General features: G+C 44.0%; 1 protein-coding gene across 2 annotated transcripts in view; it reads right to left on the reverse strand.

The window, feature by feature from the left end:
* The window catches only part of lactb2 (lactamase, beta 2), a 92043-nt gene that overhangs the window by 11623 nt on the left and 57768 nt on the right, over positions 1-22652 (reverse strand). For both annotated transcript variants that reach the window (XR_010974981.1, XM_068030922.1), the window contains exon 6: positions 797-878. Coding sequence is in view for 1 of the 2 variants with exons in the window: in XM_068030922.1 (XP_067887023.1) it covers positions 797-878 (82 nt within the window). In the remaining variant the exon portion in view is untranslated. The remainder of the gene's footprint in view (positions 1-796; positions 879-22652) is intronic.

The raw sequence follows: 22652 nt of genomic DNA on the forward strand, positions 1-22652 counted from the left end.
ATGTGCAATTGAACTGCTGCTGTGGCCACTTACTGAAATGTTTATTCCTGTCTGTGCCATATTATGGTACTCAAGTGTATAGATGAAAACTACTAAGGCTGACAGCTCCTGTTAGGACATGAAACTGACAAAAGAATTCTGCCTTTTAACATCTTACTGAAAGTTCTCCCAGCCTCCAGATGTACTGTATCATAACGTATCTTTCCAGCAGCTCTTTTCACTCCACAGAGGATTCATACTACTCAATTAAATCTTTATTTCATTCAACAGCTATCTTTCCCTTTTCAGTTACTTTAACAGAACGCTGTCAAGCTCTAGCTCCAGTCTGTTTGTGACTTCAACTACCAAGACTAAGATAATGATCTCTCATTTCATCCAGCCCATCAGTACTTACACAGAAATAAAAGCAAAATACTGCAATGCTGGAAATCTGAAATAACAACAAAAAGTGCTGGAAATACACAGCAGGTCTGGCAACATCTGTGGTGAGATAAACAGAGTTAACCTTTCAGGTCTGGGATCTTTCATCAGAACTCATCCACAGATGCTGCCAGACCTGCTGAGTATTTCCAGCACTTCCTGTTTTTATTTTTAATACTTACACAGACCTGATCCCAGACTTAATGTTACGATATCCTTCTTGTGGATGAGTGCCTTGGCCCAATTATCATTTGGTTTGGCAGTCACCCTTTGTTTTGAGGACTGAAATGTAAATGGGCCCCCATGTCCCATGGAGCACAGGTGTAATTATTAAAATATTTCCAGTATTTTGTTATGAATTGTTGAGAATACTTACTCAATTTTCCGTCTTTTTCCAACTTTTTCAGGTGGTGGGTAAGATTAACTTCAGCTGCTTGATGTAAGTGTGGAGGAGTATCCTATTGGTGAAGAATATACATTATATATATCGTGTTCCTCTAAGAATAGACTATAACTTTTTTCAACTAAAAATAAGGGCTGAAAATAATTTTGGTTCTTGTATTTAGTGTTTATTTAGGGCACATAAATCTCACTTTAATTTGAAGTCATCACCAATATGGATTAATAAACTTTAGTTTGAAATTATTGGTCTGAGCATTATCAACTCAGTTCCCAGTAAAGAAAGAATAAAAAAGAAAGAACTTGCATTTATATAGTACCTTTCATGGCCTCAGGATGTTCCAAAGTGCTTACAGCCAATACTTTTGACATGTAGTTACAGCTGTAATGTAGGAACAGCATCAGCCAATTTGTGCACAGCAAGGTCCCACAAACAGCAATGTAATAACCAGATCATAGGTTTTACTGGTATTGGTTTAGGGATAAATATTGGCCAGGTCACTGGGAGAACTTCCCTCTGATTAACTGCAGATAGAGTGCAAATACTTCTGCTTTGCCTAACCTGGGATGACTGGCAAGGCCACAATTATTGCTCATCTCTACTTTTATAAGGTTCAATCTTGGGAAGTGGGCATCATTGGCGAGACCAATATTTATTGCCCATTCTAGTTGCCTTTGAACAGGTGTTGGTGGGGGTGGTTCTTGAACTGCTGCAGTCTGTGTGGTGAAGGTGCTTCAACAATTAGGTAGGGAGTTCCAGGATTTTGACCGAGTGATGAAGGAATGGTGATGGACGTCCAAGTCAAAATGTTACGTAACTTGAGGTGGTGGGTTTCCATGGGCCTGCTTCCCTTATCCTTCTAGGTGGCAGAGGTCGTGGGTTTGGGAAATGTAGCTGAAGGTGCCCTAATGTGTTGCTTCAATGTATCCTGTAGACAGTACATACTGCAGCAACGTTAGGCTGGAAGTGGAGGGAATGGAGTGTTAAGTGAGTGAAGTGACAATTAAATGGACTGCTTTGTACTGGGTGATGTTGAGCTTCTTGAGTATTACTGCAGCTGCACCTATTTAGGCAAATGGAAAGTATTCCATCACACTCCTGACTTATGCCTTTTAGGTGCTGGACACATTTTAGGAAGTCAGGAGGTAAGTCACTCACCACAGATTACCCAATCTCTGATCTGCTCTCGTAGCCGTGGCATTTATGTGGCTTATCCAGTTCAGTTTCTGGTCAATGGTGACCCCAGGATGTTGATGGTGGAGGTTTCAGCAATGGTAATGTCATTTAGTGGCACAGGGAGGTGATCAGGCTCTCCCTTGTTGGATGTGGTCACTGCCTGACACATATGTGGTGCAAATGCTGCTAGTCATTTACCAGCCTCAGCCTGGATGTTGTCCAGGTCTTACTGCATGTGAACATGGACCTGTTTCATTATCTGAAGAATTGCAAATGGAGCTGACCACTCTGCAATCATCAGCAAACAGCTCCACATCTGACCTTATGAGGAAGGGAAAATCATTGTTGAAGCAGCTGAAGATGGTTGGGCCCAGGATGCTGCCCTCAGAAAATCCGACTGGGGCTGAGAAGAATGGTCTCCAAAAACCCAACCATCTTCTTTTGTGCCAGGTATGACTCCAGCCACTGGAGAGCTTTTTCAATAATTCCCATTGACTTCAGTTTGGTACCACACTCAGTCGAATGCTAGTCTTGATGTCAAGGATAGTCACTCTCATCACCTCTGATATTCAGCTCCTGTCCCCTTGTGTGGACCAAGATTGTAATGAGGTCTAGAACTGAGCAATTCTGACAGAACCCTAACTGAGCAGGATACTGGTAAGTATTGCTTAATACCACAGTTAACAACTGTCCATAGAATCATAGGATGGTTACAGCGCAGAAGGCGGCCATTTGGCTCATTGTGTCCATGTCAGCGTTCTGTAAGAGTAACTCAGCTAGTCCCACTCCCCACCCTTTCCCCATAGCCCTGCAACTTCTCTCTCTTCAGGTGCTTATCCAATTCCCTTTTGAAAGCTATGATTGAATCTGCCTCCACCACACTCTCAGGCAGTGCATTCCAGATTCTAACCACTCGCTTCATAAAAAGGTTTTTCCTCAGGTCACTGTTGCCACTTTTGCCCATCACCATAAATCAGTGTTGTCTAGTTCTCAACCCTTCTGCTATTGGGAACAGTTTCTCCCCAGCTACTCTGTCAACACCCTCATGATTTTGAACACTTCCAACAAATCTCCTTTCAACTTTCTCTTCTCTAAGGAGAACAACCCCAGCTTATCCAATCTAAACACGTAACTGAAGTCCCTCATCCCTGGAACCATTCTTGTAAATCTACTCTGCATCCTCTCAAGCCTTCATTTTTTTTTTTTTAGAGATACAGCACTGAAACAGGCCCTTCGGCCCACCGAGTCTGTGCCGACCATCAACCACCCATTTATACTAATCCTACACTAATCCCATATTCCTACCAAACATCCCCACCTGTCCCTATATTTCCCTACCACCTACCTATACTAGTGACAATTTATAATGGCCAATTTACCTATCACCCTGCAAGTCTTTTGGCTTGTGGGAGGAAACCGGAGCACCCGGAGAAAACCCACGCAGACACAGGGAGAACTTGCAAACTCCACACAGGCAGTACCCAGAATCGAACCCGGGTCCCTGGAGCTGTGAGGCTGCAGTGCTAACCACTGCGCCACTGTGCCGCCCGTCATGTGCTTCCTGAAGTGCTGTGTCCAGAATTGGACAAAATACTTCAGTTGAGGCAGAACCAGTGTTTTACAAAAGTTCATCATAACTTCCTTGCTTTTGTACTCTATTCTGCTATTTATAAAGCCCAAGATCCTGTATGCTTTATTGACCACTTTCTCAGCCTGCCCTGCCACTTTCAACGATTTTTGCACATGTACCCCCAGGTCTCTCTGCTCCTCCAACCCCTTTAAAATGGTATCCTTTATTTTGTATTGCCTCCCCTTGTTCTTCCCACTAAATTGAATCACTTCACACTCCCCTGCATTAAGTTTCATCTGCCACGTGTCCACCTATTCCACCAGCCTGGCTGGACATTCTGAAGGGGAGGGTAAACAGTCAGAGGTCGTGGTTCATATTGGTACCAACGACTTAGGTAGAAAGAGGGATGAGGGCCTGCAACAAGAATTTAGGGAGCTAGGTAGCAGATTAAAAAGCAGGGCCTCAAAGGTTGTAATCTCTGGATCAGTCCCGGTGCCATGTGCTAGTGAGTACAGGAATAGCAGGATACAGCAGATGAATGCATGGCTGAAGACATAGTGCAGGAGGGAAGACTGGGTCTGTTTCTGGCAAAGGTGGGACCTGTACAAGTTGGACGCGTTGCACCCAAACCGGAACCAACATCCTTGCTGGGAGGTTTGCTAGTGCTGTTTGGGTGGAGGGTGGGGGGGGGGTTTAAACTAATTTGGCAGGGGGATGGGATACAGAGTGGAGGTACAGTAGGGGGTGATGCACAGCCAAATATAGAAGAGAAACTAAGTCAGTCTGGAAGGCAGAGCAAATATAGAACTGTTAAGGCACAAGTGAATAATGCAAGGCTGGATTGCATCTATTTTAACACAAGGAGTCTTACAAGTAAGGCAGATGAATTGAGGGCGTTGATTAACACATGGGAATATGCTATTACTGCTATCACAGAGGCATGGTTGAGGGAAGGGCAGGACTGGCAGCTCAATATTCCAGGATATAGAATCTTCAGGCGTGACGGGGTTGGGGGGGGGGGGGGGGTGGTAAAAGAGGTGGCATTGCACTATTGATCAAGGAGTCAATTATTGCAGGAAGGAGGGATGATATCTTAGAAGGTTCCTCAAATTAGGCCATATGGGTAGAACATAAAAACAAAAAGGGGGCAATCACTTGGCTGGGAATGTGATCACAATTCGGTTAGGTTTACCTTAGCGATGGGCAGGGACAGGTATATACCGCAGGGCAAGAATTATAGCTGGGGGAAAGGAAATTATGATGCGATTAGGCAAGATTTAGGATGCGTAGGATAGGGAAGGAAACTGCAGGGGATGGGCACAATCGAAATGTGGAGCTTATTCAAGGAGCAGCTACTGCGTGTCCTTGAAAAGTATGTACCTGTCAGTCAGGGAGGAAGTTGTCGAGCGAGGGAGCCGTGGTTTACTAAAGAAGTTGAAGCGCTTGTCAAAAGGAAGAAGAAGGCTTATGTTAGGATTGGACGTGAAGGCTCAGTTAGGGCGCTTGAGAGTTACAAGCTAGCCAGGAAGGATCTAAAGGGAGAGCTAAGAAGAGCAAGGAGAGGACACGAGAAGTCATTGGCAGATAGGATCAGGGAAAACCCTAAGGCTTTCTATAGGTATATCAGGAATAAAAGAATGACTAAAGTTAGATTAGGGCCAATCAAGGATAGTAGTGGGAAGTTGTGTGTGGAATCAGAGGAGATAGGGGAACCGTTAAATGAATATTTTTTGTCAGTATTTACAGTAGAGAAAGAAAATGTTGTCGAGGAGAATACTGAGATTCAGACTACTAGGCTAGATGGGATTGAGGTTCACAAGGAGGAGTTGTTAGCAATTTTGGAAAGTGTGAAAATAGATAAGTCCACTGGGCCAGATGGGATTTATCCTAGGATTCTCTGGGAAGCCAGGGAGGAGATTGCAGAGCCTTTGTCCTTGATCTTTATGTCGTCATTGTCGACAGGAATAGTGCCGGAAGACTGGAGGATAGCAAATGTTGTCCCCTTGTTCAAGAAGGGGAGTAGAGACAGCCCTGGTAATTATGGACCTGTGAGCCTTACTTCGGTTGTGGGTAAAATGTTGGAAAAGGTTATAAGAGACAGGATTTATAATCATCTTGAAAAGAATAAGTTCATTAGCGATAGTCAGCACGGTTTTGTGAAGGGTAGGTCGTGCCTCACAAACCTTATTGAGTTTTTCGAGAAGGTGACCAAACAGGTGGATGAGGGTAAAGCAGTGGATGTGATGTATATGGATTTCAGTAAGGCGTTTGATAAGGTTCCCCATGGTAGGCTATTGCAGAAAATACGGAAGTATGGGGTTGAAGGTGATTTAGAGCTTTGGATCAGAAATTGGCTAGCTGAAAGAAGACAGAGGGTGGTGGTTGATGGCAAATGTTCATCCTGGAGTTTAGTTACTAGTGGTGTACCGCAAGGATCTGTTTTGGGGCCACTGCTGTTTGTCATTTTTATAAATGACCTGGAAGAGGGTGTAGAAGGGTGGGTTAGTAAATTTGCGGATGACACGAAGGTCGGTGGAGTTGTGGATAGTGCCGAAGGATGTTGTAGGTTACAGAGGGACATAGATAGGCTGCAGAGCTGGGCTGAGAGATGGCAAATGGAGGTTAATGCGGAAAAGTGTGAGGTGATTCACTTTGGAAGGAGTAACAGGAATGCAGAGTACTGGGCTAATGGGAAGATTCTTGGTAGTGTAGATGAACAGAGAGATCTTGGTGTCCAGGTACATAAATCCCTGAAAATTGCCACCCAGGTTAATAGGGCTGTTAAGAAGGCATATGGTGTGTTAGCTTTTATTAGTAGGGGGATCGAGTTTCGGAGCCACGAGGTCATGCTGCAGCTGTACAAAACTCTGGTGCGGCCGCACCTGGAGTATTGCGTGCAGTTCTGGTCACCACATTATAGGAAGGATGTGGAAGCTTTGGAAAGGGTGCAGAGGAGATTTACTAGGATGTTGCCTGGTATGGAGGGAAGGTCTTACGAGGAAAGGCTGAGGGACTTGAGGTTGTTTTCGTTGGAGAGAAGGAGGAGGAGAGGTGACTTAATAGAGACCTATAAGATAATCAGAGGATTAGATAGGGCTCGAGTCGCTCTGAACAGGCTCCAGAAGCTGGCCGAGCGCGTCTACCCTGAGGCACAGTGTGGCTTTCGTGCAGAGAGATCGACTATTGACATGCTGTTCTCCCTTCGTCAGATACAGGAGAAATGCCGTGAACAACAGATGCCCCTCTACATTGCTTTCATTGATCTCACCAAAGCCTTTGACCTCGTCAGCAGACGTGGTCTCTTCAGACTACTAGAAAAGATCGGATGTCCACCAAAGCTACTAAGTATCATCACCTCATTCCATGACAATATGAAAGGCACAATTCAACATGGTGGCTCCTCATCAGAGCCCTTTCCTATCCTGAGTGGTGTGAAACAGGGCTGTGTTCTCGCACCCACACTTTTTGGGATTTTCTTCTCCCTGCTGCTTTCACATGCGTTCAAATCCTCTGAAGAAGGAATTTTCCTCCACACAAGATCAGGGGGCAGGTTGTTCAACCTTGCCCGTCTAAGAGCGAAGTCCAAAGTACGGAAAGTCCTCATCAGAGAACTCCTCTTTGCTGACGATGCTGCTTTAACATCTCACACTGAAGAATGCCTGCAGAGTCTCATCGACAGGTTTGCGTCTGCCTGCAATGAATTTGGCCTAACCATCAGCCTCAAGAAAACGAACATCATGGGGCAGGATGTCAGAAATGCTCCATCCATCAATATTGGCGACCAAGATGCAGAAATCAACAAGCGCATGGGTAAGGCTTCCACTGCTATGTTCAGACTGGCCAAGAGAGTGTGGGAAAATGGCGCACTGACACGGAACACAAAAGTCCGAGTGTATCAGGCCTGTGTCCTCAGTACCTTGCTCTACGGCAGCGAGGCCTGGACAACGTATGCCAGCCAAGAGCGACGTCTCAATTCATTCCATCTTCGCTGCCTTCGGAGAATACTTGGCATCAGGTGGCAGGACTATATCTCCAACACAGAAGTCCTTGAAGCGGCCAACATCCCCAGCTTATACACACTACTGAGTCAGCGGCGCTTGAGATGGCTTGGCCATGTGAGCCGCATGGAAGATGGCAGGATCCCCAAAGACACATTGTACAGCGAGCTCGCCACTGGTATCAGACCCACCGGCCGTCCATGTCTCCGTTATAAAGACGTCTGCAAACGCGACATGAAATCGTGTGACATTGATCACAAGTCGTGGGAGTCAGTTGCCAGCATTCGCCAGAGCTGGCGGGCAGCCATAAAGACAGGGCTAAATTGTGGCGAGTCGAAGAGACTTAGTAGTTGGCAGGAAAAAAGACAGAGGCGCAAGGGGAGAGCCAACTGTGCAACAGCCCCAACAAACAAATTTCTCTGCAGCACCTGTGGAAGAGCCTGTCACTCCAGAATTGGCCTTTATAGCCACTCCAGGCGCTGCTTCACAAACCACTGACCACCTCCAGGCGCGTATCCATTGTCTCTCGAGATAAGGAGGCCCAAAAGAAAGAAGATAGGGTGGATAGTGAGAGTCTTTTTCCTCGGATGGTGATGGCAAACACGAGGGGACATAGCTTTAAGTTGAGGGGTGATAGATGTAGGACAGATGTTAGAGGTAGTTTCTTTACTCAGAGAGTAGTAGGGGCGTGGAACGCCCTGCCTGCAACAGTAGTAGACTCGCCAACTTTAAGGGCATTTAAGTGGTCATTGGATAGACATATGGATGAAAATGGAATAGTGTAGGTCAGATGGTTTCACAGGTTGGCGCAACATCGAGGGCCGAAGGGCCTGTACTGCGCTGTAATGTTCTAATTCTAAAAAAAAAATACTACAGGCCTCCAAACAGTCAGGGAGAGATAGAGGAGCAGATATGTAGGCAAATCTCAGAGAGGTGTAAAAATAATAGGGTAATAATAGTAGGGGATTTCAACTTCCCCAATATCAACTAGGATAGTCTTAGTACAAAAGGATTAAAGGGGGCGGAATTCTTAAAGTGCATATAGGAGAGCTTTTTGAGCCAGCACGTAGAAAGTCCTACGAGAGAAGGGGCGGTACGAGACCTAATCCTCGGGAATGAAGCCAGACAAGTGGTAGGAGTGTCAGAGATGTGAGCTTTGCGGAACACCTTCATCTCTGTCCTGGGACTGCTGTAGTGTTCCAGCGAACATCAACGCAAGCTCGAGGAACAACATCTCATTTACCGATTAGGCACGCTACAGCCTGCCGGACTGAACACTGAATGCAATAATTTCAGAGCATGACGGCCCCCCCCCCCTCCATTTTTATGTTTAGTTATTTTTTCTTTTTTATTTGGTTATTTTATTTTAGTTTTTTTAGTTTAGTTAGTTTGTTTCTACTGTGCCTACCCATTGTTTCTGTTTTAAAAATTTTTTCTTAATGTTGGTGCTTGGTGTGCTTTGAACTTTACAGTCAATTCACATCCTCTCTTTACTAACGCTTTGTCTTTCACCACACCATTAACATACCGTTTGCCTTTGTTCCATGACCTTCTGGTCGGTTATTCTCTGTGACCTTGTCCTATCAACACCTTCTCTTTTGTTATCTCTTGCCCCAACCACCCGCTTTACTTGCTTAAAACCTTTTACATTTCTAATATTTGTCAGTTCTGAAGAAGGGTCACTGACCTGAAACATTAACTCTGCTTCTCTCTCCACAGATGCTGCCAGACCTGCTGAGTATTTCCAGCATTTCTTGTTTTTATTTCAGATTTCCAGCATCTGCAGTATTTTGCTTCTGTAAGATTTAAGGTAGTTATGGAAAAGGACAACGATGGACCGGAAATAAAGGTACTGAATTGGGGGAAGGCCGATTTCAATATGATAAAACGGGATCTGGCCAAAGTGGACTGGGAACAGCTACTTGTAGTAAAGTCTACATCAGACCAGTGGGAGTCATTCAAAGAGGAAATAGTGAGAGTTCAGAGCCACCATGTTCCCGTTAAGGTGAAGGGTAGGACCAACAAGTCCAGGGAACCCTGGATGTCAAGGCATATAGAGGATTGGATAAGGGAAAAAAGGGATGCTTATGGCAGATTCAGGGGACTGAAAACAGCTGAGGCCCTAGAGGAGTATAGAAAGTGTAAGGGGGTACTTAAAAAAGTAATTAGGAGAGTGAAGGGGGCAAGAAAAAACACTGGCAGGCAAGATAAAGGAAAATCCCAAGGCATTTTGTAAGTATAGTAAGGGCAAGAGGATAACCAGGGAAAGAGGAGGACCAATTAGGGACCAAAGTGGCAATGTGTGTGTGGAGCCGGAGGACATAGGTGAGGTTTTAAATGATTACTTTTCATCTGTGTTCACTATGGAGAAGGACGCTGTAGGTGTAGAGATCAGGGAGGGGGATTGTGATATACTCGAACAAGTTAACATTGAAAGGGAAGAGGTATTACCGGTTTTAGTGGGCTTAAAAGTGGATAAATCCCCAGGCCCAGAAAAGATGTATCCCAGACTGTTATGTGAGGCAAGGGCCGAAATAGCAGGGACTCTGACACAAATTTTCAAATCCTCTCTGGTCACAGGAGAGGTGCCAGAGGACTGGAGGACAGCAAATGTGGTACCATTATTCACGAAGGGTAGCAGGGATAAACCAGGTAATTACAGGCTGGTGAGTCTAACGTCAGTGGTAAAGTAACTATTGGAAAAACTTCTGAGGGACAGGATTAAACTCCACTTGGAGAGGCAGGGATTAATCAGTGATAGTCATCATGGCTTTGCCAGGGGGAGATCATGTCTTACAAACTTGATTGAATTTTTCAAGGAGGTGACTAGATGTGTAGATGAGAGTAAAGCAGTTGATGTAAAGTACATGGACTTCAGTAAGGCTTTTCATAAGGTCCTGCATGGGAGATTGCTTAAGAAGATAAGAGCCCATGGGATCCAGGGTAATTTGGCAAATTGGATCCAAAATTGGCTTAGTGGAAGCAGGCAGAGGGTGATGGTCGAGGGTTGTTTTTGCGATTAGAAGCCTGTGACCAGTGGTGTACTGCAGGGATTGGTGCTGGGACCCTTTCTATTTGTAGTGTACATTAATGATTTAGACGTGAATATAGGAGGTATGATCAGTAAGTTCGCAGATAACATGAAAATTGGTGGTGTCGTAAATAGTGAGGTGGAAAGCCTTAGATTACAGGATGATATCGATGGGTTGGTAAGACGGGCAAAGCAGTGGCAAATGGAATTTCATCCTGAGAAGTGTGAGGTGATGCATTTTGGGAGGACTAACAAGGCAAGGGAATATACAATGGGTGGTAGGAGCCTAGGAAGTATGGAGGGTCAGAAGGACCTTGTGTACTTGTCCATCGATCACTGAAGGCAGCAGCGCAGGTAGGTGAGGTGGTTAGGAAGGCATATAGGATACTTGCCTTTATTAGCCGAGGCATAGAATATAAGAGCAGGGAGGTTATGATGGAGCTGTATAAAATGCTAGTTAGGCCATAGGTGGAGTACTGTGTACAGTTCTGGTTGCGACACTATAGGAAGGATGTGATTGCACTGGAGAGGGTGCAGAGGAGATTCACCAGGATGTTGCCTGGGCTGGAGAATTTCAGCTATGAACAGAGACTGGATAGGCTAGGATAAAAGCAACATACTGCGGATGCTGGAAATCTGAAATAAAAACAAGAAATGCTGGAACCACTCGGCAGGTCTGGCAGCATCTGTGGAAAGAGAAGCAGAGTTAACGTTTCGGGTCAGTGACCCTTCTTCGGAAGGCTAGGGTTGTTTTCCTTAGAGCAGAGAAAGCTGAGGGTGTACCTGATTGAGGTATACAAAATTATGAGGGGCATAAATAGGGTAGATAGGAAGAAACTTTTTCCCTTAGCGGAGATTTCAATAACCAGGGGGCATAGATTTAAGGTAAGGGGCAGGAGGTTTAGAGGGGATTTGCGGAAAAATATTTTCATCCAGAGGGTGGTTGGAATCTGGAACACACTGCCTGAAGGGGTGGTAGAGGTAGGGACCCTCACAACATTTAAGTATCTAGATGAGCACTTGAAATGCCATCGCATACAAGGCTACAGGCCAAGTGCTGGAAAATGGGATTAGAATAGATAGGTGCTTGATGGCCGGCATGGACACTATGGGCCGAAGGGCCTGTTTCTCTGCTGTATCACTCTATGACCTCTTGAAGTCTATCACTATCCCCCTCACAGTTCACAATACTTTGAAGTTTGGTGTCATCTGCAAATCTTGAAATTGTGTCCTTTACACCCAAGTCTAAGACATTAATATATATCAAGAAAAGCAGTGGTCCCAGTACTGACCCCTGGGGAGCCCCCCTGTACACATTCCTCTAGTCCGAAAGGCCATTCACCACTACTCTCTGTTTCCTGTCACTCAGCCAACTTCGTATCCATGCTGTCACTTTCCCTTTTATTCCATGGGCTTCAACTTTGCTAGGAAGCCTATTATGTGGTGTTTTTATCAAAAGCCTTTTGGCAGTCCATATACATCACATTACCCTCATCAGCCATCTCTGTTACCCCATCAAAAAACTCAATCAAGTTGGTTAAACACAGTTTGCCTTTAACAAATCCATGCTGGTTTTCCTTAATTAATCCACACTTGTCCAAGTGTCCCAAATCATTGTTTCTAAAGGCTTCCCCATCACCAAGGTTAAACTGACTGCCCTGTAGTTGCTGGGTTTATCCTTACACTCTTTTCTGAACATGGGTGTAACATTTGCAATTCTCCAGTCCTCTGGCATCACTCCCGTATCTAAGGTGGATTGAAAGATTATGGCCGGTACTTCTGTAATTTCCACCCTTATTCCCTCAGCATCCTCAGATGCATCCCATCTGCTCCTTTTGAGGATGTAACTAGTAGAATAGGTAAGGGCGAACCAGTGGATGTGGTGTATTTAGATTTTCAGAAGGCTTTTGATAAGGTCCCACGTAACAGGTTAGTGTGCAAAATTAAAGCACATGGGATTGGGGGTAATATACTGGCATTGGTTGAGAATTGGTTGACAGACAGGAAACAGAGAGTAGGAATAAACAGGTCTCTTTCTGGGTGGCAGGCAGTGACTAGTGGGGTACCAGAGGGATCAGTGTTTGGGCCCCAGCTATTCACAATATATATTAATGACTTGGGTGAGGGAACTAAATGTAACATTTCTAAGTTTGCAGACGACACAAAGTGGGGGGTGGGGAGGGGAATGTGAGTAGTGAGGAGGACGCAAAGAGGCTCCAATGTGATTTGGACAAGTTGGGTGAGTGGGCAAATGCATGGCAGATGCAGTATAATGTGGATAAATGTGAGGTTATCCACTTTGGTTGTAAAAAAAGAAAGGCAGATTATTATCTGAATGGCAAAAGATTGGGAAAGGGGGAGGTGCAACGAGACCTGGGTGTTCTTGTACACCAGTCGCTGAAAGCAAGCATTCAGGTGCAGCAAGCAATTAGGAAAGTGAATGGGAAGTTGGCCTTCATTGCAAGAGGATTTGAGTACAGGAGCAAGGATGTCTTACTGCAGTTATACAGGGCCTTGGTGAGACCACATCTGGAGTATTGTGTGCCGTTTTGGTCTCCTTATCTGAGGAAGGATGTTCTTGCCATGGAGGGAGTGCAAAGAAGATTTACTAGGCTGATTCCTGGGATGGCAAGATTGACGTATGAGGAGAGATTGGGTCGACTAGGCCTATATTCACTAGAGTTTAGAAGAATGACAGGGGATCTCATAGAAACCTGTAAAATTCTAACGGGACTAGACAGGCTAGATGCAGGGAGGATGTTCCCGATGGCTGGGGAGTCCAGAACCAGGGGTCACAGTCTCAGGATATGAGGTATGCCACTTAGAACCAAGATCAGCAGAAATCTCTTCACTCAGAGGGTGGTGAACCTGTGGAATTCTCTACCACAGAAGGCAGTGGAGGCCAAGTTATTAAATATATTCAAGAAGGAGATATATTTCTTAATGCCAACGGGATCAAGGGATATAGGGAGAAAGCGGGAATAGGGTACTGAATTAGGCAATCAGCCATGATCTTTTTTGAATGGCGGAGCAGACCCAAGGGGCCGAATGGCCTACTCCTGCTCCTATTTTCTATGTTTCTCCTGGTGACTTATCATCTTTTAAGCAGAGCCAGCCTTTCTAATACCTCCTCTTTATCAATTGTTAATCCGTCCATTATCTCAACTACCTCCTCTTTCACTTGGACTTTGGCAGCATCTTCTTCCTTTGTAAAGACAGATGCAAAGTACTCATTTGGTACCTCAGCCATACCTTCTGCCTCTATGTGTAAATCCCCTTTTTGGTCCCTAATCAGCTCCACTCCTCTTCTTACTACCATTTTACTATTTATATGCCTTTAGAAGACTTTTCAATTTCATTTTCTGTGAGCTGCCAGTCTCTTATCTTATTTTCTTTTTCATTTCCTTGCTGATATTTGGGAGTCTTCTCAAAAGAGTGGCAATTGTCTGGATTGTTATTTTCCTACATTTTGTGTTGCCTTGAGAAGATGGTGTTTGGTCTTCTTAATTGGCTGCATTCCTTATGATGATATTTGTGGGAAAAATGCTGTAAGAAATGATCTCAAATGTGTCCTGAAAATGGAGTCAGGAGTTATCCGAATTCTACGAAACCAAAATGGCCAATGCGAAAATGAAATGACAAAGGCTTGTGTAAAAAAAAATCCTTACAAGAACTAGGAAGCATAAACCATTAAGGGCAGAGATTCAGATAGCTTGTTAGGAGAAATAAACATGTGAATCCTTATGCTCTTTGTTGAAAGAGACTAAGAAATGAGGGGGGAATGCCACCCGGCATATCTGGATTTTGATGCTGCATTAACCTGAGGTCCTCAGGGATACCAACCTCCTGTTTGAGGTGATTGACAAGTAATAAGGTGAACTCTCCTAATACTTTTCACTCCGACTGGTAAATGACAAATTCCAGTCGGCTGCTTTGATAATCAAGGATATAAGGTGATGCTTTGTTAGTTATATTGCAGACTTTGAGGACATTGTTATGACCAGATGAAAAAGGTGTCTCCGGGTCCGTTACTATCTTCATCTGGTCTTATTGTAGCAGGGTTTAATTTTAAACACACTGTGTTTTGAGGTCCCCCTTTGTTAATTCTTGTTCACAGCTTTCCTATTATAAGGCAAAGAAATGAGCACAAAAAGGCTTTCTTTGGTTTAAAGAAGAAAACTGAAATTTATTAAACTTACTTAAACTTAAACTCTAATATGGTTCACGCCTGCCGATATACGACATGCCCACGCTAGCATGCACACATGATATACACATGCAGATAGGGACAGAAAAGAAGATAAAGTGGAACAGTTTGAGGCAATATCTTGTTAGTGTGCTTCGAGCTCACTGTTGTCCTTGATTGAAGATATGATCTTGCGTTTCATTGGGGCCCAGTATTATTCTTAAACCTTGTTCACGTAGCAGACTTTTCTCTCTCTGAGTTTACATGTCTTCAATGGTTTCCGAAGCTGGTAAGAGCAAGATGAGGCCAGACAGGAGAGAGATGTTCTCAAACCAGAAGCCAGGAGCTTTCTGATTTCAAAATCTGCTCTTCCAGCTTAAAACTCCCCTAGTAGGCCAGCAGGTGGTCATGTAACCAACTGGTTTGACTAGGTCTCTTCTGTGTATTGGGGCACAGACTGGTTCCCTTTGTTTCCATACTGTCTGGTACTATGCAAATATCTTTCCAGTCACGTGCTTGCAATTTTAAGTTTTAATATTCATGTGGCGAAATCATGTATACCTCAGTCTTGGCAAGTGGGGGGTTTGCCTGACAATACCCTGTCTGCCACTCGTTGCCAGCGATACACCGTAGACAGTGCAAGTCACAACTCAAATATATAGAAGGGTGGTGAGGAAAAAACCTTGGTATATAGTGATTTTTGTTTGCAGACTAACTCCTCATTCCTGCTTGAGTCTCCACTCAAATTTGTCAAAGCTGAAGCTGGCCCTGCCAATCCAGTGAGTCATGTCATTGATTGTAGTTTCTGTAAAAGGAGGTAATAGAATTTGTCTGTGACCTTACTTGGTACGTATTGATTGGAACTGCGGGGTGGGGGAGGGGGTGGGGGGGGGTGGGGGGGGGGGTGGTGTGCGACTGGATGACCAGGTATGGGCTGCAGAATGAGTTATGAAGTTGACTGTAAGGCCAAAGCATTGTGCCGCCTGAATAAAGAAGTCCAACAGCAGCAGCAAAATATCCTCGAGACTGTCGGTGAGTAATGTGTCATCATCAGCAAAATAAAAAGGTCACAAACAGTTATCCCCATTACTTATTCTTTTGCATGCAGCTGACAAAGGTTGAAGATGCTGCCATCTGTGCAGTACTAAATATAGATTCCCGTCACAGTTCTTGAACACGTTGAGCAGCACCATAGCAAACAAAATGTTGAACAGGGTTGGGGTATGAATACAACCATGTCTGATGCTGTGATGGACTACAAATGGTGATGAGACATGGCTTAGCTCTATTACTCAGGTTATCATACCAACATATAATTGCCAGATACTATTTACAATTCTGCCAAAGCATCTGTACTTCAGAAGAATTTATAAGTGCACCATTCACAGAATCAAATGCCTTTGTGTGGTCAACAAAAACCAGAGTTTCTGGTGCTCTTCTCTACACACCTCTGGATTTGGCAGGCTGAAAAAAATCATGTCAGATATTCCACGACCAATCCAAAAGCAACATACGAATTAGAAACAGGAGTAGGCCACTCGGCCCTTCAAGCCTGCTCCACCATTCAATAAATTCATGGCTGAACTGATGACTCCACATTTCCACCTACCCCCAATAATCTTCCACCACCTTGCTTATCAAGAATCTGTCTACCTCTGCCTTAAAAATATTCAAAGACTCTGCTTCCACTGCCTTTTGAGGAAGAGAATTCCAAAGACTCAGGATTCTCTGAGAGAAAAAAATGTCTCCTCATCTCTGTCTTAAATGGGCGACCCCTTATTCTTAAACAGTGACCTATAGGTCTAGATTCTCCCACAAGACCCCTCAGGATCTTGTATGTTTCAATCAAGTCGCTTCTTACTCTTCTAAATTCCAGCGGATACAAGCCTCACCTGTCCAATCTTTCCTCGTAAGACAGCCCGCCCATTCCAGGTATTAGTCGAGTAAACCTTCTCTGTACTGCCTCCAACGCATTTACATCCTTCCTTAAATAAGGAGGCCAATACTGTACACAGTACTCCAGATGTGGTCTCACCAATGCCCTGTATAGCTGAAGCATAACCTCACTACTTTTGTATTCAATTCCCCTTGCGAAAAACGATAACATTCTATTAGCTTTCCTAATTATGTGCTGTACCTGCATACTAACTTTTTGCAAATTCATGCATGAGGACACCCAGATCCCTCTGCATCTCAGAGCTCTGCAATCTTTCACTATTTAGATAACATGTTCCTTTTTTATTCTTTCTGCCAAAGTGGACAATTTCCCACTTTCCAACATGATACTCCATTTGCCAGATCACTCATTTAACCTTTTTATATCCCTTTGTAGCCCCTTATGTCCTCTTCACAAGTTACTGTCCTAACTATCTTTGTGTCATCAGCAAATTTAGCAACCGTACCTTTGGTCCCTTCATCCAAGTCATTTATATAAATTGTAAAAAGTAGAGGCCCCAGCACAGATCCCTGTGGCACACTTCTTGTTACATCTTGCCAACCAGAAAATGACCCATTTATGCCATCTCTGTTTCCTGTTAGCTAGCCAATCTTCTATCCATGCCAATATGTTGCCCCCTACATCATGAGCTTTTATTTTCTGCAATACCCTTCGATGTGCCACCTCATCAAACGCCTTCTGGAAATCTAAGTACAATGCATTCACTGGTTCCCCTTTATCCACAGCATGTGTAACTCCCTCAAAGAACTCCAATAAATTGGTTAAACATGATTTCCCTTTCATAAAACCATGTTGACTCTGCCTGATTGCCTTCATTTTTCTAAATGCCCTGTTATAACGTCTTTAATAATAGCTTCTAACATTTCCCTAAGACAGATGTTAAGCTAACTGGCCTGCAGTTTCCTGCTTTCTGTCTCCCTCCCTTTTTGATTAAAGCAGTTACATTCGATATTTTCTAATCTAACGGAACCTTCCCCGAATCTAGAGAATTTTGGAAAATTAAAATTAACGCATCAACTATCTCACTAGTCACTTCTTTTAACACCCTAGGATGAAGTCCATCAGGACCCAGAGACTTATCAGCCCACAGCTCCAACAATTTGCTCAGTACCACTTCCCTGGTGATTGTAATTTTCTTGAGTTCCTCCCTCCCTTCCATTTCCTGACTTACAGCTAATACTGGGATGTTACTTGTATCCTCAATAGTGAAGACCGTTGCAAAATATCTGTTCAATTCATCTGCCATCTCCTTATTATCCAAAACTAATTCTCCAGACTCACTTTCTATAGGACCAACGCTCACTTTGTTAACTTTTCTTTTTAAAATATCTATAGAAACTTTTACTATCTGCCTTTATATTTCTAGCTAGCTTTCTCTCGTACTCTAATTTTACCTTCCTTATCAATCTTTCAGTCATTCTCTGCTGTTTTTTATATTCTGTCCAATCTTCTGACCTGCCTCCCATCTTTGCACAATTATCAGCTTTTTCTTTAAGTTTGATACTATCTTTAACTGTTTTAGTTAACCATGAATGGCGAGTCCCACCCTTGGAATTTTTCTTCCTCGTTGAAATGTAGCTATTCTGTGTATTCTGAAATATCCGCTTAAATGTCTGCCACTGCATCTCTATTGACCTATCCCTTAAACTAATTTGCCAGTTCACTTTAGCTAACTCCGCTTTCATGCCCTCATAATTGCCCTTATTTAAGTTTAAAATACTCGTCTCGGACCCACTCTTCTCTCCCTCAAACTAAATGTAAAATTCGATCATATTATGATCGCTGCTACCTAGGGGCGTCCTAACTATGAGGTCATTAATAAATCCTATCTCGTTGCACAATACCAGGTCTAGTATAGCCTGCTCTCTGGTTGGCTCCACAACGTATTGTTCCAAGAAATTATCCCGAAAACATCCTATGTACTCCTCATCGAGGCTACCTCTGCCCATCTGATTTTTCCAGTCTATCTGTAGGTTAAAATCCCCCATAATTATCGCTATACCTTTCTGACAAGCTGTCATTATTTGTTCCTTTATACCCCGTCCTACAGTGTGGTTACTGTTAGGGGGCCTGTACACCACTTCCACAAGTGACTTCTTGCCTTTATGATTTCGCATCTCTACCCAAACTGCTTCTACATCCTGGTCTCCTGAACTTAGGCCATCCCTCTCTATTGCGCTAATACCATCATTAATTAATAGAGCTACCCCTCCACCTTTTCTGAGCTTCCTATCCTCCTTCAATGCCATGTATCCTTCAATATTCAGGTCCCAATCTAAGCCGGCCTCAGCCATGTCTATGTGATGGCTATCAGATCGTACTTATTTATTTCTATTTGCGCTCTCAGTTCATCTGTTTTGTATTGAATGCTATGTGCATTCAGATACAGAGCCTTTCGTTCTGTCCTTTTATTATTTTTGTAACCTCTAGCCTAATCTGTTGATTTACTCTTAGATTTGTACGCTCTGTACCTTCCTGTCACAGCCTGTTTATCATTTCCCATATTAATACCTTATTCTCTTGCCTTGTCTCTGCTCCTTGATTTACCATATCTTCCCAAATTTGATCCCTTGCGCCCACTATTCAGTTTAAAACCCTCTCGACCGCCCTAGTTATGCGGCTCGCTAGAACACTGGACCCAGCACTGTTCAGGTGTAGACCGTCCCAACGGTGCAGCCACCACTTTCCCCAGTACTGGTGCCAGTGCCCCACGAATCGGAACCTACTTCTACCACACCAGTCTTTGAGCCACACATTAATTTCTCTAATTTTATTTGCCCTATGCCAATTTGCACGTGGTTCAGTTAATAATTCAGAGATTATTATCTTTGAGGTTCTGCTTAATTTGGTGCCAAGCTCCTCATACTGACTATGCAGAACCTCTTTCCTTGTCCTGCCTATATCGTTGGTGCCTACATGGACCACGACGACTAGATCCTCCCCCTCCCACTGTAGGTTCCTCTCCAGTCCTGAGCAGATGTCCCGAACCTTGGCAACACCGCCGTCTAGACTCTTGCTCTTTGCTGCAGAGAACAGTGTCAATCCCCCTAACTATACTGTCCCCTACTGCCACTAAATTCCTTTTTTCTCCCTCCACTTGAATGGCTTTCTTGGAGAATTTTTTCCACCAGCTGTTCATTTAGTTGGCATAGCATGATATGGGTCAGAATTCTACCAACTTCTGAGAAAAGCAAAATTCTGCAGTGACTCTTGCAGCAAAAGCCATCACCTTTGTGGTTGTAGAGATGGGCCAAAGGCCGTCTTTAACATCTTGCCAAACAGTCTCATGTTCCCACATTTTGTTGTAGATGACGAGGAGTCATGTCTTAAACTTGTGGCAAACTCTTTGCAAATTGGTTTTCAGTTGGGATGGCAAACTGGTCTTACACAGGTAGTTGTGATACATTGTTTACTGCACCAACAGAGACTGCAGAGGGGCAGTTGATGACTTGATGAAATGGCTGGCCCAGCATTCCAAGATCTCTGATTATCAGCTGGTAACTTAGTCCCATCTTCAGGGTAAGGATAGTACCACCTGTTTTTAATCCATACACAGTCTGTAGCTCAAAGATGTACGAGTGGTAAATCCCACATGATTTCTTGCTGAGGAGTTAAAGTGATGGTGCTAAGGATTTGTTGGATGGTCTGAATAAAAATTCTTGTCTGTGTACCAATCCCATGGTCTTATATGGTGCTCCGACAATGGAGTTGGGTAAGGAATTCCAGCAATAATAAGGACTACCTCATCAAGTCAGGATGATATGTGATTTGGAGGGAACCTTGACAGCGATGATGCTTCCCTGATATTGGTGCTCTCTTCTCACTATTAGAGTTGGGAGGTTATGTAGATGCAAGCTTGGTCATAGTCATAGAGTCATAGAGTTATACAGCACAGAAACAGGCCCTTCGGCCCATCATGTCTGTGCAGGCCATCAAGCACCTTTCTGTTCTAATCCCATTTTCCAGCACTTGGCCCGTAGCCTTGTGTGCTATGGAGTTTCAAGTGCTCATCTACATACTTCTTAAATGTTATGAGGGTTCCTGCCTCTATCATCCCTTCAAGCAGTGTGTTCAAGATACCAACCACCCTCTGGGTGAAAGCATTTTTCCTCAAATCCCCTCTAAACCTCCTGCCCCTTACCTCAAATCATGCCCCCTGGTTATTGACACCTCCATTAAGGGAAAAGGTTTCTTCTTATCTATCCTATTAATGCCCCTCATAATTTTGTATACCTCAATCAGCTCCCCCTTCAGCGTTCTCTGCTCTAAGGAAAACAACCCTAGCCTATCCAGTCTCTCTTCATAGCTGAAATTCTCCAGCCCAGGCAACATCCTGGTGAATCTCCTCTGCACCCTCCCCAGTGCAATCACATCCTTCCTATGTGGTGCCCAGAACTGCACACAGCACTCCAGCTGTGGCCTAACTAATGTTTTATACAGCTCTAACATAACTTTGCTGCTCTTATATTCGATGCCTCAGCTAATAAAGGCAAGTATCCCATATGCCTTCCTAACCACCTTATCTACCTGTGCTGCTGCCTTCAGTGATCTATGGACAAGTACACCAAGGTCCCTCTGACCTTCTGTACTTCCTAGGGTCCTACCATCCATTGCATATTCCCTTGCTTTGTTAGTCTTCCCAAAATGCATCACCTCACACTTCTCAGGATGAAATTCCATTTGCCACTGCTCTGCCCATCTTACCAACCCACCTATATCATCCTGTAATCTAAGGCTTTCCTCCTCACTATTTACCACACCACCAATTATCGTGTCATCTGCGAACATACTGATCATACCTCCATTATTCACGTCTTAATCATTAATGTACACTACAAACAGCAAGGGTCCCAGCACCGATCCCTGTGGTACACCACTGATCATAGGCTTCCACTCGCAAAAACAACCCTCGACCATCACCCTCTGCCTCCTGCCACTAAGCCAATTTTGGATCCAATTTGCCAAATTATCCTGGATCCCATGGGCTCTTACCTTCTTAACCAATCTCTCATGTGGGACCTTATCAAAAGCCTTACTGAGGTCCATGTAGACTACATCAACTGCTTTACCCTCATTTACACATCTAGTCACCTCCTCCAAAAATTCAATCATGTTTGTTAGACATGATCTCCCCCTGACAAAGCCATGCTGACTATCCCTGATTAATCCCTGCCTCTCCAAGTGGAGATTAATCCTGTCCCTCAGAATTTTTCCAATAGTTTCTCTACCACTGATGTTAGACTCACAGGCCTGTAATTACCTGGTTTATCCCTGCTACCCTTCATGAATAATGTACCACATTCACTGTCCTCCAGTCCTCTGACACCTCTCCTGTGGCCACAGAGGATTTGATTTGAAAATTTGTGTCAGAGTCCCTGCTATCTCCTCCCTTGCCTCACCTAAAAGTCTGGTATACATCTCATCTGGGCCTGGGGACTTATCCACTTTTAAGACCGCTAAAACAACTCCCTTTCAATGTTAATTCATTCGAGTATATCACAATCCCCCTCCCTGATCTCTACAACTATATCGTCCTGCTCCATAGTGAACCCAGATGAAAAGTAATCATTTAAAACCTCACCTATGTCCTCCGGCTCCACACACAGATTGCCACTTTGATTCCTAAAGGGCTCTACTCTTTCCCTGGCTATCCTCTTGCCCTTAATATCCTTATAAAATGCCTTGGGATTTTCCTTTATCTTGCCCGCCAGTGTTTTTTCATGTCCCCTCTTCGCTCTGCTAATTAGTTTTTAAAGTACCCCCCTACACTTTCTATACTCCTCTAGGGCCTCTGCTGTTTTCAGCACTCTGAATCTGCCATAAGCCTCCTTTTGTTTCTTTATCCAATCCTTATATCCCTTGACATTCAGGGTTCCCTGGACTTGTTGGTCCTACCCTTCACCTTTACAGGAAC

Source organism: Heterodontus francisci, chromosome 5 (assembly GCF_036365525.1).
Source record: "Heterodontus francisci isolate sHetFra1 chromosome 5, sHetFra1.hap1, whole genome shotgun sequence".
Lineage (NCBI taxonomy): Eukaryota > Metazoa > Chordata > Chondrichthyes > Heterodontiformes > Heterodontidae > Heterodontus > Heterodontus francisci.